Genomic DNA, 19,280 nt, shown 5'->3' with positions numbered 1-19,280 from the left:
GGTAAGAACTAGAAGTGCATGGAGAAGAGGCAGATAGGGACTTGCTATCAGCTGGTGGCACTGAACTTGGCGGATGGAGCCTGGCCTAGGGCTCGTCCGGGCTGTCCACAGGTTCCTGAGGGGCTATTTGTGAATGGAGAAGTGCTCACAGAGAGTGTAGCCCTAGCTGGTGTGGTAGGAAGGTGACCCCCTTGGAGGCCTGGAGGCCAAGGCTTATAAGATACACCACTGCAGCAGACAGCAGTCCAGCCGTCCTGCTGGCAGCACAAAGCACCTCAAGAGGCCCAGCATCAGCTGGTGTGTCTGGCCACCAGATATTGGAAGTTTCTAGATTTGGAGAGTGTTCCCCAAAAGAAAGCAGATAAACCAGGGCAATTGGGAAATTATAAAGCCCAAGTGGACAGAACAGTGAAAGAACTCACTGAGGCTGAGCCACAAGAATGTCCCACTTGTCACCCTGTGGGTGTGTGCCACCAAAGAAATGGCCCTGGGTCACACAGCAGAATCAAATCTATTACAAGGCTGCTGGCCCATGGGGACTTCAAGAGGAAGCAAAAGGAACCTGGTACCATGAGCCACCCTTTACCCTGGGAAATGTGTCATGTCATGTCATGGTAAACCCCAGGCTGCCCAAACTCTAGCAGAGACAGAAAATGGGCCCCAGTGAAGGTTGTCATAGCACAGCTGGGAGGTAAAGGGCTGAAGAGGAGCCAGTAGAGAGGGAGAATTTGAAAATGCTGAAGCAAGAGATGACAACTCACTGAGCAAAACCCCAGGGGACAGCTAATCAAAACCAGAGGTGCCAGGACCACTCACCCAAGAGTCCCAGAAGACCACAGGTTCCTCTGACACATGTAAGACGAAAGGGAGGATGGGAAGGTACCAATGAGGCAGCCACGATGAGTAAGCTCACACTCACACCCCCAGTGCTCCCTGGGGAACAGGAAGGAAAGCCTCTGCCGGGAGCCCATCTGCAGAGGACGGAGGAACAGCAAAGTGGCCAAGGTCAGAGTCTGAAGTCTGGCATTGCCACTGTGAGGACCAGAGTGGAGGGCAATGAGGACATGGAGAGGGCTCTGACAGGGGCTTCAGGCCAGGAGAGGGTCAAATGGCATGGATGCACTGGGAACCACCTTGTCCAGCATCACTGGGTAGCCCTGGATGCAGCAAAGGAGAAGGCCAACAATGGCTGGTCCAAGGCTGCAGGAGCGGGAAACAGTGGTGAGGGATCTGAGACTGCCGACAGGCAAACAGAAACCCTGGTGTAATCCACAATTGGGTCCAGGTGAGCTAGACAAAACGGGAAGCCGGGGAGGTCGGCAGGATGGTCAGGAGAGAAGACTGGTGAGCAGGAGCTCTCAGCAGGTTTAAGGGAGTGACAAGGACAAGGTACAGAGAGAACATGCACCTATGAGCGGCAGTGAGGTCTGCCATTTCAGAGGCTGAACAAAGGCCAGGGTGTGGCTGCAAGACTAGATTATTCACTGTGTAGAGCTCCCATCCCTGGACCCGAGAAAGGCAAGCAATCCTGACATCAGAGTATTGAAGAATCAACCACAAACATGATCAAGTCATTCAAGACAGCAGGGAATGGCATACAGGAGAAGCCAAAACCCCAGTGCTTGCTCAGTGGACAAGGGAGAGTAAGGGTGGACGGGGAGACATCTGGCTGCTTGAATTCTGAAGAAGGAAAAAGTTTTATATGAACTAGAAGAGAAATGGCCCCTTTTAAAAATGGACTTTAAAAATGAAAGCTAGGGGACCCTAGGGTGGTGCAGTTGGTGAAGTGTTTGCCGTTGGCTCAGGTCATTATCTCAGGGTCCTAAGATAGAGCCCCACACTGGGCTCCCTGCTCAGTGAGGAGACTGCTTCTCCTTCTCCTCCTCTGCCCTTCCCCCACTCATCCACAGGCACACTCTCTGTCTCCAAGAAATAAATAAAACCCTTAAAAAAATGAAAACTAAAAAAAAAAAAAAAAAAAAAAATGAAAACTACAACTTTTAGTTTCCAGTTCTACATGTTCAGGAGCTCAGTACACTGAAAGTCCTCCCCTCTTAGATCCCAAGGAGAAGGGAGCACACAGGGAAAACTGCTGCCCCAAGACAAGAAAGACAGGTGAGTACAGGGGGTCACAGCTTATTGGAGCAGGGGGTTATGAATAGACGTCACCGCAGGAGCACGAGCAGGGACAGGAAACCTGAGCTGGACTGGTGAACCACCAGAGGCTCAGTGTAGACAAGTGTGAGAACTAACACATCCAGGAGGACCCAGTCACAGAAGCCTCCACAGTACTGTGACACATACCTCCAGGAGCCCAACCAGGCTTCTAGAGCAGATATAGGGGAAAAGCACCCACAGTGAAACATACCCAGGTGTCTGTTCTTCCCAACGAGGCCTGCCCTCAGTGGAAACCAGTCAACCAGAGCCTAACTGACCTAGGGAAAGGAAATAACCAACACCAGCTCACTCCAGCCATCCTCTTCCACATAAGGGCAGCAGGGGAAGGAAAAAACTGAGAAACTCTTGAGAAGACGCGTTGGCTCACTGGAAGCCTGAGCCCTGATCAGAGGACTACAGAACACATCCCTCCCCGCCAACACCTCACCACCATGGTACTAAAGGTTATTTACAGCAGTTCCTTCGACTCAGGTCATCGTGTCTGGCTATCGAGAAAAAAAAAAAAAATCACAAGGCAAAAGGCTAAAAAACACATTTGCAGCCAGAGCAAGAGACAGAAGCAGACATGGCCGACATGTTGGAATGATCAGCCCAGGAATTCAAAACCACTCTGACGCATGTGCAAGGGCTCCAATGGATAAAGCAGACAGCAGGCAAGAACAGACGGGAAAACGTAAACAGAGACATGGAAAGAACCAGAAAGAAACAGAAATGAAGAATGCCTTTGATGGGCTTCTTAGTAGACTGGACATGGGTGAGAAAGTATCTCTGATGCTCTCTGATTTATTGGCAGAAACCCACAAAACTGAAATGCAAAGGGAACAAAGACAAAAATTAGAACAGGACACCTGAGGAGCAGAAATAATGACTGAGGCTCCACTAAACTACTGTCAGACACCAAATCACAGACCAGGAGGCTCAGAGAGCACCACCCAGGTCAGTGCAAAAATCAGTACATCCAGGCCCATCATTTCTAAACTGCAGAAAATAAGAGATGAAGAAAAAATCCTGAATGAGGCCAAAGGGGAAAAACAAAACAAAACAAAACAAAACCCTTACCTACACAGGGCCACAGGCAAGGATTACATCAGCTTCTCCTCAGAAGCCATGTGAGGAAAGGAGAGAGAAAGAGAGATTTAAAGTGTTGAGAGATGGATCCCTGGGTGGTGCAGTGGTTTAGCGCCTGCCTTTGGCCCAGGGCGCAATCCTGGAGACCCGGGATCGAATCCCACGTCAGGCTCCCGGTGCATGGAGCCTGCCTATGTCTCTGCCTCTTTCTCTCTCTCTCTCTCTCTCTCTCTCTCTCTCTGTGTGTGTGTGACTATCATAAATAAATTTAAAAATTAAAAAATAAATAAAGTGTTGAGAGAGAAAAAATAAAAAACCTAGAATTCTGCACCCAGTGAAATTATCTTTTAAAAAATGAAGGAGAAATGAAGACTTTCTTAGACAAATAATAATTGGAATTTGTTGCCAGTAGACCTGCCTTGCAAGAAATGTTTTAAAGCTCTTTAGAAAAAAGGAACATAAGTCAGAACCCAAATCTACTTTTAAAAAGGAAGAGTATGGAAAAAGAAGTGAAGGAAAAGTGAAAACTTGATTCTTACTTGATCCATCAGCAGTTCATTTAAAATAACAGCCACGACAGCAGTCGATGATCACAGCTTACAGAATGGACACGAGGCCTGGGAGGGAGGAATCAGGGTGACCACATGACCACAAGGCACTCCTACCACCTGGGAGCTGATACAGTGTTTTTTTGAAAGTGGAATTGGATTAGTTGTACATGTACTGCAAGCTGTTGGGCAACAACTAAAAAAAGTTAAGAAGGTGGTATAAGCTGACATGCTAAGAAAGGAGAGAAAATGGAACCATTTAAAATGCTCAATTAGGGATGCCTGGGTGGCTCAGCGGTTGAGCGCCTGCCTTCGGCCCAGGGCATAATCCTGAAGTCTGAAGATCAAGTCCCGCATCAGGCTCCCGTGTGGAGCCTGCTTCTCCCTCTGCCTGTGTCTCTGCCTCTCTCTGTGTGTCTCTCATGAATAAATAAATAAACTATTTTTAAAAATGGATAAAGAAGATGTGGTTTATGTATACAATGGAATATTACTCAGCAATTAGAAACGACAAATACCCACCATTTGCTTCAACGTGGATGGAACTGGAGGGTATCATGCTGAGTGAAATAAGTCAATCGGAGAAGGACAAACAGTGTATGTTCTCATTCATTTGGGGAATATGAATAATAGTGAAAGGGAATATAAAGGAAGGGAAAAGAAATGTTGGGAAATATCAGGAAGGGAGACAGAACATAAAGACTCCTAACTCGGGGAAACGAACTAGGGGTGGTGGAAGGGGAGGAGGGCGGGTGTTGGAGGGGAATGGGTGACGGGCACTGGGGTGGACACTTGATGGGATGAGCACTGGGTGTTTTTCTGTATGTTGGTAAATTGAACACCAATAAAAATTAATTTAAAAAATAAATAAATAAAAAAAAATAAAAGCAAAAATAAAATAAAATAAAATAAAATGCTCAATTAAAATCATGAAAGGCAGAAAAAGAGTGGAAGACAAAACAGGACAAAGACCAATGACAACAGATAAAGAACAGTCAGGAGTATGGTAGACAGCAGTCCAACTATCAGTAATACTGTGACCGGCAATGGTCCAGATGCATCTACCGAAGGACTGACATCAGAGCCAATCAAAAGACACGGCTCAACTATACGTAGTCTACAGGAATCCCACTTTAAATATAAACATAAATATATATTAAAAGTGGGGCACCTGGGTGGTTAAGTCAGTTAAGCATCCAACTCTTGGTTTCATCTCAGGTCATGATCTCAGGATTGTGAGACCGAGCCCTGTATTGGGCTCCGCGCTGGGCATGGAGCCTGCTTAAGATTTTCTCTTGCTTTGTCCCTCCTCCCCCCTTTAAAAAAATATAGATTAAAAGTAAATGGATGGAGGAAGAAATACCATGTTAACACTAATTGAAAGAAAGTAAGAGCAGCTATGTTAACTTCAGACACAGTAACTTTAGAACAAAGGATGTTACCAGGAATAAAGAATGGTATTACATAATGACAAGAGGGTCGATCCTCCCTCCACACAGGAAGCCTGCTTCTCCCTCTGCCTATGTTTCTGTCTCTCTCTCTGTGTGTGTCTCTCACGAATAAGTACCTAAAATCTTTCTTTACAAAAAAGTATAGGGGATCCCTGAGTGGCTCAGCGGTTTGGCATCTGCCTTTGGTCCAGGACTTGATCCTGGAGCCCCGGGATCAAGTCCCGCGTCGGGCTCCCTGCATGAAGCCTGCTTCTCCCTCTGCCCGTGTCTCTGCCTGCCTCTCTCTCTCTCTCTCTCTGTCTATCATGAATAAATAAATAAAATCTTTTTTTAAAAAAGTATAAATACAATTATACACCATGACCAAGAGGCATTTATCCCAGGTATGCAAGGCTGGTTCAATTTGAAAATCAATTAATGTAATCCATCACATCAACAGACTAAAATGAAAAATCACAAAATCATATCAATAGATCCAGAAAAACGCATTTGATAAAACCCAACATCCATTCATGACAAAAACTTTCAGTAGACTAGGAATAGTTTGCTGGACAAACTTGATAAACTAATTTCAGCTCAGGACATGATCTCAGGGCTATGAGACTGAGCCCCATAATGGGCTCCATGCTAGGCATGGAGCTGCCATGGAGAGGAGAGGAGAGGACAAGATAAGAAAGGAATGAAAGAAAGATAAATTGGGGCATCTGGGAGGCAGTTGGTTCAGCATCTGATTCTCGGTTGCAGATCAGGTCATGATCTCAGGGTCAAGATATTGAGCCCCGCATCAAGCTCTGAGCTTTGGGAGGGAGGGAGTCTGCTTTTTTTCTCCTGCTGCCCGCCACCCCCTGCCCCCGGTTTACAAACATACATGCACATGCGCCCGTGTGTACACTCTCTCAAATAAATAAATAAATAAATATTTTAAAAATAGGTATACAGATTGAGAAGGAAGAAATAAAACTTTGTTCACAGATGACGTTTAATTGTCTATGTAGAGAATCTAAAAGAATCAACCACAAAAACCTAGAACTAATAAGATTATACCAAGGCTTCAGGGTACCAGGTAACTATACAAAAGTCAACTACTTTCCTATATACCAACAATGTACAAGTAGAATTTAAAATTAAAAATGCAATACCATTCACATTAGCACCCCCTAAAAATTAAATACTCAGGTACATATTTAACAAGACATGCATAAGATCTGTATGAAGAAAACTATAAAACTCTGAGGAATTAAACCAAAGAACTAAATAAAGGAAGACAGAAAGAAAAACAGGAAGGGAAGGGAAGGGAAGGGAAGGAAGACAGATTGGAGCCTCTGGATGGCACAGTTGGTTGGTTAAGCATCTGACTCTTGGTTTCAGCTCAGGTCATGAGATCGAGGCTTGTGTCAGGCTCCAAGCTCAGTGCTGGAGTGTCTCTCTCCCTCTGCCCCTCCTCACTCATTCTCCCTCTCTAATAAATAAATAACTCCTTAAAAAAAAAAAAAAGAAAAAGAAAAGGATAGATAGCTTGATTCCACTTTCATGGATAGGAAGACTCAATCTTGTCAAAGTGTCGGCTCTTCCCAACTTGATCTATAGGTTCAATGCAGTCCCAATCCAAATCCCAGCAAGTTCTTTTATGTATATTGACAAACTGATTCTAAGTTTATACGGAGAGGGAATAAACTCAGAATAGTCAACACGGTATTGAAGGAGAATATAGTTATAGGACCAACCTACCTGAGTTCAAGACTCACCATAAAGCTATAATGATCAAAACAGTGTGATACTGGTGACAGAAGAGACAAACAGATCAACAGAACAGAATACAGCTCAGTGATAGACCCACACACATATAGTTAACGGATCCTTAACAAAGAAACAAAGGCAACACAAGGGAGCAAAGAGAGTATCTTCAACAAGTGGCACTAGAACTGGATGTACACACACACACACACACACACACACGAATCTAGACACAAACCTTACATGCTTTACAAAAATCAACTCAAAGTGAATCACAGACCTAAATGTAAAATGCAAAACTATAAAGCTCCCAGGAAATAATACAGGAGAACATCTACGACCCATACGGTGATGCCTTCTGTAGATACAACACCAAGATCTGTGGGGGAAAAAATAACTGATAAGCTGGACTTCATTCAAATTTAAAACTTCTGTTCTGTGAAAGACCATGTCAGGAAACTAAGAAGACAAGTCACAGCATGAAAGAAAGTATTTGCAAAAGACACATCTGTTAAAGGAATATTATCCAAAATATACAAAGAACTCTCAAAACTCAAAGCCACAAGAAGACATGGAGGGACTGTGAGTGCATGTGACCAAGTGACAGAGGAAGCCAGTGTGAGAAGGCTGCATACTGCGCGATTCTAGCTACATGACTCTGGAAGACACACAACTGTGGGGATAGTGAAGGGTCAGGGGTGGCCTGGGGCTGAGGGAGGGAAGAGACCAACAGGCAGAACATGACAGATCTGCAGGGCAGTGATAACACTCTGTATGGTACTACACTCATGAACGGTATGTTATGACACATCAGTTCAAATCGACGGAATACGCAACCATTAAGAGTAAACGTAAAGCATGGTCTTTGGGTGATTACGGGATTATGACGTGTCAACATAGGTTCATTGTTGGCAAAAACAAAACAAAACATTCCGGTGAGTGATGTTGATAGTGGAAAAGGCAATGCATGTGTGGAGGTAAAGAGTATATAGAAAATCTCTGTATCTTCCTCTAAATTTTGTTGTGAAACTAAAACTGCTCCAAAAAAATTTAATCTTTTTTTTGTCTTTCTTTAATTTATATCATCACTGTTTTTTAATTTAAATTTAATTAGCCAACATCTAGTAGTACATCATTAGTTTCAGAGGCAGAGTTCACATGCTGAGATCCCAAGTGGGGTCTGAGGAGAACAGTCCATACATGGGCTCTGCTCCCTGTCAGATGGAAAAGCCAAGAAAGCAAGCAAACATCTCTGAACCCCAGTGTGCCCATCTCCCACTGCAGGCCAAGGACTTCCTCAGATGCAAAGGCACAGAGCTCCATGTGCTGGAATCACAAAGACAGAGACGAGACGCAGCCCCAATAAAGCCTTGCCTCGGAAGTGCAGCAGGGCGCTGACTGGCCCCATAAACACTGACTTTGTACAGACCACAGAAGCGAGACAGACAATGATGTAATATCCAGAACACATCCAAAGCGAGTCATGAAAATTACAACCCAAAAGAAAACAAGCAACAGACATGAACAGGTAATTCACAGGGGAAAAAACTGTTATGAACATGTGCAAAGAGTGTCAACTTCACTGGTAATATCCATCTAGAGACAGGCAGACAGATGGATGTACACAACACAAGCATTCTTTATAAGACGGTAAAAAATAACGAAGCACTGAGGAGGTTGTGGGAGACCCAGAATACCACTGCCGTGTGGGTGGAAGTGCACACTTTGGAGACCCATTTGGCATCTTACCCAACCTGAAAGTGTTATTCCTTCCTTCTCAAATATCACACTTTAGGGACAGCTCCTGGAGAAGCACTCACACAGGTTAGCAAGGAGATCTCTGCCACAGATGTTCTGCACACTGTTACATGTGACGAGTAAAACCTGAATGTAAACTAGTGTCCAGGGGATCCCTCGGTGGCTCAGCGGTTTAGCACCTGCCTTCAGCCCAGGGAGTGATCCTGGAGACCCCGGATCGAGTCCCGCGTCAGGCTCCCTGCATGGAGCCTGCTTCTCCCTCTGCCCGTGTCTCTGCCTGCCTCTCTCTCTCTCTCTGCCTCTCAGGAATAAATAAATAAAATCTTAAAAATAAACAAACAAACAAACTAGTGTCCATCGGTCGGGGATAATTCATGTTACGCCTCCTTTAATGCAAAATATTTAAAAGAAATTAACAGAAATTAGATTAATTGATTTAATCTAATTAGGTTACATCCACAATGTGTAAAAACATACATAAAACTATATGAGCTATATGTTATGGTGTATTACAGATTGCTCATGGACATGTATTTGTGTGTACAAAAAATAAGAACAGACTCGAGAATCTGGTTCCAGATAAGATGGGAAAAAACACACCCCACCCTCTTGCTCCCACTGAATGCAGCCCTGAATTCTGAACGGAATACAGGGAGCAGCTACATGAAGCCCCTGAAGAGTAAACAGTAGCAGGCAGCCTGGGAAGTAGTCCAGAAGTCTAAGAACCAGCAGCCCCACAGCAAGTTTACCACTCAGCCCCGAAGCCCAGGAGTAGCACTGTCTCGCACAGAGCATGCACCAGGAGAGCAGTAGGAAGGGACTCTGCGGCAAGAAGGGCACCTACGTCACCCCCACTGTGTGGGAAGGAAATCTCCCTCACCTCTGGAAGCTGCAGAAGCACAGGACAGAGCAGGGCACATGCCAGCACTCCAGGTGAGGGGCTGGCAGGGGGCCCTGGGTGACTGACAAGTACCAAGCACACTGTGGGGAGTTAAGAGATCATGCAGGTGACCCCACAAGGCTGCTGAGAACCCCTGGCCTCACGTCAAGCTGGGCATGTGTGATTCTCACCACAAAGAGCACATCCCAGCCCGAGAAGTAAATTGGCAGTGGTGACCCAGGTCTCTCGGGCTGGCACAGATGGCACAGAGGAGGGGCAGAGCCCGCTGTACAGCGAAGGCTTTCTGAAACTGGAAGTGACACTGGAAGCACAATGGCTACTCTGAGCCTGTGACCTGGACCCAACCAGGCTGACTGCCTCATCAAACAAAAACATCAGCCTTTTTCACAGTTCAAACATGAACCAGGGGCTCAAATGTCCACGATACAACCCAGAATTACTCAGCCCACGAAGAGATGGGAAAAATCCCAACTCACATGGGAAAAGAGACACCTGCCCAAGATGTCAATATCTGACAAAGACTTTAAAGAAGCTATTATTATAAGCAATCTTCCAAGGAGGAAACCAGCCAGTCCGGATGAACAGTGTGGTAGTCAGAGGCCTAAAATGGCCAACATCTCCTGCCCTAATCCCCAGGGCTGGACACAGAACATAACCCCCTGGCTGTGCTAAGTTATATGGCAGGGAGTCATTGCAAACGTAACTGAGGTTACTAATCAGGTGAGTTCACCAAAAGGGAGTTTATCCTGTGATGCCTAACCCAAACCCATGAGCCTATCAAAAGCAGAGCCTTTTTTCCAGCTGGTAGCAGAAAAGAAAGTCCAAGAGTTTCCAAATGGAAGAAGGATTCAGTGGGCGGTCGGAGCTGGAAGATGGGTGGCTCCTCTGATCAGAAACTCGATCAACCCAGAAGCTAAGCAAGCCCCACATGACAGCCAGCGAGGAAACACGGCCTCAGGCTGGATCTGCTAGCAACTGGAATGTGCCTGCAAGCACAGTTTTGCCCAGAATCTCTGGAGACGAACCCAGCATGGACAACCCCTCGATCTCAGCCATGCAAAACCCTAGTCAGAGAACCCAGGTGAGAGCCCCCACACCCCGAGACTTCCCACCTGCAGAACTGTGAAGGAGGTGTTTGTCAGCCACTAGGTTTGCTACCTGGTAGAAACTGAACACAGATTTTGTTATGTGGAAGCAGGATGCCGTTATAACAAATACCTGTAAGTTTGCTTTCAGCTAACTAATATAACCTAAGTGTCATATAATAGCATTTTGGACTCACTGATTGCTCTAAGGTGAGAACATTCTTTTTGTTTCTTACTATTTTTCTAAAATAGTACTGAATAAAGAGTGCATCCCGCAATTCTCCAGGTAATGTATTTCTTCTATTTTTTTTTTTTAGAACTATTACCAAATTAACTGTGTTTACTTGAAAAAGAAGCCCAATCAGCAAATTCTAACTAATAAGTAAACAAACATGAACTTTTTAATATCATCCACCGTACACTTTGAGTTTGGTACACTGTCCTGGCTTCAAGTCTCCCAGAAGCTGCAGTATGGTGTCCAACAGCACCCGACTTGAGTTAACCAAGAATTCTCGACCACATGCTATGGCAGCAACATCTGCAACAAAAAGATAAAACAAAGCATCAAAATCAATGTTAACTTCAGAGTTCAGAAAACCTTGCCTGAGTATTTTTTTTCTGCCTGAGTATTTTTTGCTATTTTTCTCCTAACAGACCTAATGAAAACACAGAATAGCCCACAAGGTACCATCAAACAGTGTCATCCACAGAGCTGACAGCCCAGAGAGAGTAACTGACAACCACAACAGTTACTAGGACGCTGAGTAATGTCCTCTGTGATTAGCAGATGCCTCGGGAGCGGAATAGAGCACAGAATCTAAATTTGTCTGCAACCTGACCACAGCACAGCAGATGGATACCATGCTCCAGAATAGTGGATTAAACAGCTATGGGTAGTCAGGGTTCAAGCAGAAGGTGGATGCATATTACTTTATCTGGGACCAAAGACACTAAAATCCACTTTCAATCCTGGGAGAGAAATCCTTAATGACTTTGAACCACAATAGTAAATTGAAATCATGAGATCAAAAAAGAATATGAACACTAATCCTGAAAAGGCTCTTTTTCTAAATTTTACATTCTATTATGGGTCAGCAAGTATCATGTTTCTTCATGCCTGAGGGCCTGAAAAGCCAGCATGGAGATCAGACCAGGTAATCCCACTTGCTCCCATGGGACACTGCTGCCGCTAATACAGGCTCTATCAATGCTACCAAACACCCGTAAGGTTATAGCAATGCTCCAAGTGTATTTATGTGCATGTTGGTAAGACTTTTCTTTAGCTGGGTCTAACAATAAAGCATGATTCACAGGAACTAAAATTCCTAACTCAGAGGAGCAGGCCAAACTGGAAGAAAAGCAGGGCGGCAGCAGCCTTTTCATCCTCCGGATTTCAACAGGAATGCTTCCAGGAGTTCACAGGTCAACCTGGTATCTGCTGTGTGTGTGATCCTCGTAGATACCCTTTACAAGTTTAAGGAACTTTTCTTCAACTTTCAGTTTGCTAATAATTATCAAGAATGGAGGATGAATTTTATCACTTACTAGTTCTGTCTTTTATTAATTATAATTTGATGGCAAAATATAAACTTTTATCTATGCTACCAGACTAAATTTATGAAATCAATGCTCAGCATGCCTATTTATTTTTGACTATCTGGACTGAGAAAAATAAAAAGAGGTATATTAAGTCCCTTAAACCTAAGGGATTTTTTTCCCGCTTCTGTTTGCCTTTCCAGCAAATTTTGCCTCATAAATCAGTGCTGTGTTATTTGGTATATAATTTCACAACAGCTATAATTTTACTGAAGATGGGACCCTTCACTGACATGATCTTACCTTCTTTGTTCAATGAACTTGAACCTGATACTTATATTTTCTAGTATATGACACACTGTAATTTTAAGAAAGAAACACTTGCAGGGAAACTTAACCTTTAAGCATTTGGCATCAAAACTCATAAAAGTCATTTTAAGGCAGTTTTTCAGAGGAAAGCCTTCTTCCTGTAACTACAGCAGACCACCTCCTGGAAACCCCACAGAAAAACCTACATTTAGCTACGTCCTTTAGTAGCCAGCTTCCAGAGATGACTTCTCCACAAATCATGCCTCCAGCAAGCAAACCCTGGACCGGTCCCTGTCCCGTGACTCAAGTGTGACAGCAGAATGCACTGGAACTAACACTATGACTTTCAAGGCAAGGTGGGAAGGAGCCTGATGGCTGCTACCTTGGTCTCCTGCCACTTTCTCTAGAAGCCCAGAGTCACTAAGAAACAAACCTAACTATCCTGAGGCTGCCATGATGCAGAGACCACAGTAAGAGGATACAGTGAGAAGCCCTGAGACTACGTGAAGGGAGAGGGCCTCCACCAGGCCCCCGCTGTTCCAGCCCTCCATACTCTGAGACACCCCAGCTGAGGCCCCACATGCTGCAGAGCAGCAGCAAGTCACCCCTGCCAAGCCCTGAGCAAACTGCAAGAGCATAAGCAAAGTAAGTGACCATCCCAGTTTAAAGACCTCAAGTTCAAGTGGTTTGTTACCATAGAGAACAGGACATCACTAAAGTATCACTGAAGAAAAAGTTACAGAGTAAAAAACCTACTGTATCTCAACAGGCAACAGCACCCAACAAAACACAACAAAAACACAACATGGTACAGGTAAATAAAGTCCTGTACCATGTGTCCCGTAATCAGATAGCAAATGCCAAGCCTATAGTTCACTGCGTATCAATAACTAAAGAGAAAACTACAAAGTAAAATAAATATGACTAAATTCCTGCATCCCCCTATTCATCCATCTGTTTGGAACACTTAGGAGGCAACTCCAAGATGATCAAGGATTGCCAAAAAATGTACTTATGTTTTCTAGGTTTATTTTTCTTTAAAATTTTTACAGATATTTCTATAAGTTACCACAGTAATTATATAATTTAAGAAATGAATCTGGTGTCAGTTATGTGTGGTGTTAAAGATACAAAGAATTGAGGAGCACTCGCTGGCTCAGTCACAAGAAGATGCAACTCTTGATCTCAGGGTCATGAGTTCAAGCCCCAGATTGGGAGAAGAGATTACTTTTAAAAGAACATTGGGGGACGCCTGGGTGGTCCCCCAAGGGAGAAGTCTGCTTCTCCCTCTCCCTGCTCATGCTCTCTCTCAAATAAATAAATAAAATCTATAAAAAAAAAAAAAAACAGTAAGATCCCACTTCATGCTCACTTGGGCATGGCCACAATCAAAAAGTTAGTTAAAAAAATACTGATGAGTACCTGGAGCAACTGATGCCCTCAGACACTGCTGGTAGGAATGGAAGATAGTCCGACAAGCCCTCAAGTGGTTAAAGCCATATGATCATCTGACCCAGCAAGTCCACCCCTACTGCACATCCAAGAGAAATGAAAACACATGTCCACACAAAAGTTTGTACACAAATGTTCACAGCATCATTATTCATTATAACAAACCAACAGAAACAACCCAAACATCCATCAGTTGATAAATGAATAAATGGGTAGAGCCGTACAGCCATACAAAGGAACGACATGGACACACCTCGAAACCACCACCCTAAGAGAAAGCAGCCAGGCACTGAGGACCACATACTCTCTGTTTCAACCATATGAAATGCCAAGAACAGGCAAATCCAGAGGCAGAAAGCCAATCAGTGGTTGCCCACAGCTTGGGGAACAGCAGTATTGAGGAGTGATGGCTCAGGTTAGTGGGGTTTCTTCCTTATCAGGGTGATAAAAATGATTCAAAATGGACTGTGGAAATGGAGGCACAACCCTATGAATATATTAAAGCCATCAAAGTGTCATACTTTAAATTGGCGAATTGCAGAGTGCATTATTTTATCTCAGTAAAGTTGTTTAAAAATAAATTAACAACAGTAACAACAGGGTTACAATTTACACGTTCAATACATTAGTCTCTACTGCTCATCCTGGATCTGTTTTCTATGAACATCTCATCTGCAGCATGAACGCTACAGCATATTATAAATAATACACACAGAAGACTATACTTTCAGGGATCATTTCTATAGTTTGTAAATAATACATACCAAATTTTCTGAATTAACAAGACCTCTGTGTTATTGGACCAAATCAAACATGTCAGAACCATACCCGTGGAATGCAGAAACAAAATATGTCTTCAATGATCCTAAAATATCTTTTAACAATTATATCTAATATCACAGATTATCGTAAATCTTTCTGTATATGTACCTGAAAAGTTAAGTTCATGATCTAGAAAGCTAGGGAAAGCTAACTGTCTCCAGGAGATACTCGGCAATATCTGGAGACATTTTCGATTGTCACACTCAGCAGGCTGCTACTGGCCTCTCTAATGGGTAGAGTCTAGAGTTGTTAAACTCCTACAACACACAGGAAGGCCCCCACAGTGGAAAATTCTAGTGCTGAGGCTGAAAAGTGATGCTCTAACCAGGTTACCTCAACGACAGGGCATGCATCAACGACCCCTGCCTCTCAGAACCTGTCTCATGATCCAGAAGGCAAGGCTTATTGCCTGCTTGTCTCAGAGCAATTGCCACTCAGCCAAATTTGATAGTCTGCAGGCCTGAACTAGGATCACCTTTTAGCCAGACGGCACCACACACAGTATCATCCCAATCACTAACTAGAAATACCAGCACTTATCTTCTAGTCAATTAAGTAATCATGAAACGGTGCTCCTCCCTCCTTCTCATATGACAGTAGGTCAATGGAACACCCTCAACCCAGCCCCCTTAGTCCACGTGTCTGATGACAGAGAACCTCCTGGTTATCTCTCTAGTTAACAACTGTCCATGTCAGAAGAGAATGGAGGAAGGACGCTCCTGCCCAGACCCTGCCTTAGTGCTGCTTATTGCTGGGTCCTCTCCCACCAGGGGAAGGGGCAATTCTGAGCTGCTTATCAAGTCATGTGAGTCATGGTTTCAGAGTGTCTGTCTCCTTCTAGTGCTTCCAGTTACATCTGTTGCCTAAGTCTTAAATGATTCTGTTTGGCTATTGTCCTGACAGCTGATTCAATAAATGATTCAGACACAGAACCAAGATAAAATGACGGTGATCACTGCTCACACTGGAAATCAGCTCTCTAAAAGCCAACCTCACCTTTCAAGAGGTCCAACAACAGTGGTGAGGATCTAGACAAGAGGATCTGATGATTGCTCTTAGATCTCCACCACCTCCAACACCACCAAAGATACACACACACACATACAGAAAAAGATGGACTGTCCTGAAGACACAGGAAAAAGTAGCCATCACAGAGTAAAATGGCACAGCTGCTGTGGAAAATGGTCTGGCGGTTTCTCAGAAAGTGGAGCACAGAGCTATCACGTGATCTAGCAGTTCCATGCCTAGGTACATGCCTAAGAGAACCAAAAATATACATTCACACAGAAACTTATCCACGAATGTTCACAGCAGCATCACCTGTAAGAGCCAAAAAGTAGAAACCACCTAAATGCCCATCCACAGACTCTTCACTGCGGACTCGGACTGGGTGACACAAAACCATATGTAGGTCAAGGTACAAAACTGGCACCTTTTTCTTCCACACGCACAACCACTCAAGCCTAGGGTTAGAGCAGACTTCAGGCACCAAGAGTCTTCTTAGGAGATGAAACTGAGGGCCACAGACATAAGAACACAGGGCTGGTCAGAGGCAAAAGCTGAACTGGACACTGTGCCTCAACTTCCAGCCCATCTTCTCTCTCACACTGCTTGCCTGAAGTAGAGGTGATGGTCACGGACACAAGGGTGCTCTGCTATCAATTCTCAGGAGCTCCTATGTCCATGAGAGACAAACTGGATCCAATTCTGCCTATAAATTACTAACAATCAGGTAGCCTGAGTGGCTCAGCAGTTTAGCACCACCTTCGGCCCAGGGCCTGATCCTGGAGACCGGGGATGGAGTCCCATGTCAGGCTCCCTGCATGGAGCCTGCTTCTCCCTCTGCCTGTGTCTCTGCCTCTCTCTCTCTCTCTCTCTCTCTCTCTCTCTCTCTCTCTCCGTATCTCTCATGAATAAATAAAATCTTAAAAAAAATAAAAATAAAAATAAATAAAAATATGGGATGCCTGGGTGGCTCAGTGGTTGAGCACCTGCCCCTGGCTCAGGGTGCGATCCTGGAGTCCCAGGATCAAGCCCCACATCGGGCTCCCTGCCTGGAGCCTGCTTCTCCCTCTGCCTACGTCTCTGCCTCTCTCTCATTGTGTCTCTCATGAATAAATAAATAAAACCTTAAATAAATAAATAAATAAATAAATAAATAAATAAATAAATAAATAAATAAATATTACCAACAATCAAAAAGCAATTTCGATTCTTTAATTATTATGTAATATTGTTTGAATGAATAAACCAAGAATTAAGATGCAAGGGGTACAATTATAACTGTCGAATAATAAAAAAGCAAAGAAAGTAGTTACAACTAGAGCAATAAGTTTTTTCCTTGCAAGCTAAGCAAGTTCGTCCCCCAGGACTGTGATAACAATTGGCCATCTATATTTGTACTCCTATAAAAGTTACTGAGGGGCGCCTGGGTGGCTGAGTGGCTAAGCATCTGCCTTCGGCTTAGGTCATGATCCCAGGGTCCTGGGATGGAGCCCATCCGGCTCCCTGCTCAGCAAGGAGCCTGTTTCTCCCTTTCTCCTCTGTCCCTTCTCCCTGCTCGTGCTCTCTCTCAAATCACTAAATAAAATCTTAGACCTACACCTCCATTCTTTAAAAGGGGTGAAGGAGATAATATGCAAAATCACAACTTATCTTGGACATTATCAGAGAGCTGATGCCAGAGATCAACCCACTACTGTAAAATCAGAAAAGGCAGGTGCTCCAAGGAGAGATATAAGGCAAGCATTTCTTACTTGAAGCAAACACTGGATGTCATAAGGGCCAGTAAGAAAAATTTGGCTAGGGGATCCCTGAGTGGCTCAGCACTTTAGCACCTGCTTTTGGCCCAGGGTGTGACCCTGGAGTCCCAGGATCAAGTCCCATATCGGGCTTCTTGCATGGAGCTTGCTTCTCCCTCTGTGTCTCTGCCTCTCTCTCTCTCTCTCATGAATAAATAAATAAAATCTTTAAAAAAAATTTCAGCTAAAAGTTAAAAATACTACCAAATCAGCAGTTATCTGGGGCTGACAATGGACAGAGGGCACAGTGACAAAAGGAAATGTGGGGGAGGTTTGAGGGAGGTAATTGGAACTGTCCCATACCCTAACTATGGTGGCTAGAGGACTATATGCATTTGCCAAAACTCACAAAACAGCAATAAGGTAGAAGAACAATCTGTAATGGGGGAGTTTACTATATGCAAAATTTAATTTTTTAAGGTTTTTATTTAAATTCCAGTTAGTTACCATACAGTGTAATAATATTAGTTTCGTGTACTATAGAGTGAATCAACATTTCCATACAAAACCCAGTGCCCATCAGGACAGGTGCACACCTGACTCCCCATCACCTATTTCCCCATCCCCTCCCTTGCCTCCCCTCTGGTGACCATCAGTGTGTTCTCTAGACTTTGGGTGTTTCTCAGTTTGCCTCTCTCTCTTTTGTACCTTTGCTCATTTGTTTTGTTTCTTATATTCCACATGAGTGAGATCATATGGTATTTGTCTTTTCCTGACTGACTTATTTCACTTAGCCTCATACCCTCTAGCTTCATCCACATCGTTGCAAATGGCAAGATCTCACCCTTTCTGATGGCTGAGTAATATTCCATTGTATATATAGACCACATCTTCTTTATCCATTCATCTGTTGCTGGACATCTGGGATCTTTCCATAGTGTGGCTATTATGGACATTGCTGCTATAAACATCGGAGTACAGGTGCCCTTTTGAATCACTACATTTGTATCTTTGGGATAAATACCTAGTAGTGCAATTGCTGGGTCACAGGTCATAGTTCTATTTTTAACCTTTTGAGGAACTTCCATACTGTTTTCCAGTGGCTGCACTGATTTCATTTCTACCAGCAATGCAGGAGGGGGTTCCCCTTTCTCCATACCCTCGTCAACATGTGTTGTTTCTTGTGTAGTTGATTTCAGCCATTCTGATAGGTGTGAAGTGGTATCTCATTGTGGTTGTGATTTGTGTTTCTCTGATGATGAGTGATGTTGAGCATCTTTTCACCTGTTAGCCATTTGTATGTCGTCTTCAGAGAAATGTCTATTCATGTCTTATGCCCATTTTTTAACTGGATTATTCATTTTTGGAGTGGTGAGTTTTTTATGTTCTTTATATATTTTAAATACTAACCCTTCATCAGATGTGTCACTTACAAATACCTTCTCTGATTCCATAGGTTGCCTTTTACTTTTGTTGGTTGTTTTCTCTGCTGTACAAAAGCTTTTTATTTTGATAAAGTCCAATAGTTTATTTTTGCCTTGGTTCACTTTGCTTCAGGAGACAAATCTAGAAACAAGGGCTATGGCCAATGTCAGAGAGGTTGCCGCCTGTGTTCTCCTCTAGGATTTTGATGGTTTTAGGTCTCATATTTACGTCTTTCATTCATTCTGACTTTATTTTTATGTATGATATAAGAA

General features: G+C 43.7%; 1 protein-coding gene across 1 annotated transcript in view; it reads right to left on the bottom strand.

Annotated features, from left to right (window-relative positions):
* The window catches only part of LOC121479507 (heat shock transcription factor 2 binding protein), a 106,738-nt gene that overhangs the window by 52,115 nt on the left and 35,343 nt on the right, over positions 1-19,280 (bottom strand). The window contains exon 7 of the mRNA XM_041735166.1: positions 11,144-11,261. Coding sequence (XP_041591100.1) covers positions 11,144-11,261 — 118 coding nt within the window. The remainder of the gene's footprint in view (positions 1-11,143; positions 11,262-19,280) is intronic.

Source organism: Vulpes lagopus, chromosome 20, assembly GCF_018345385.1.
Source record: "Vulpes lagopus strain Blue_001 chromosome 20, ASM1834538v1, whole genome shotgun sequence".
NCBI lineage: Eukaryota > Metazoa > Chordata > Mammalia > Carnivora > Canidae > Vulpes > Vulpes lagopus.
Note: the sequence above shows the minus strand (reverse complement) of the source record. Positions and strands in the feature narration are given on the sequence as shown.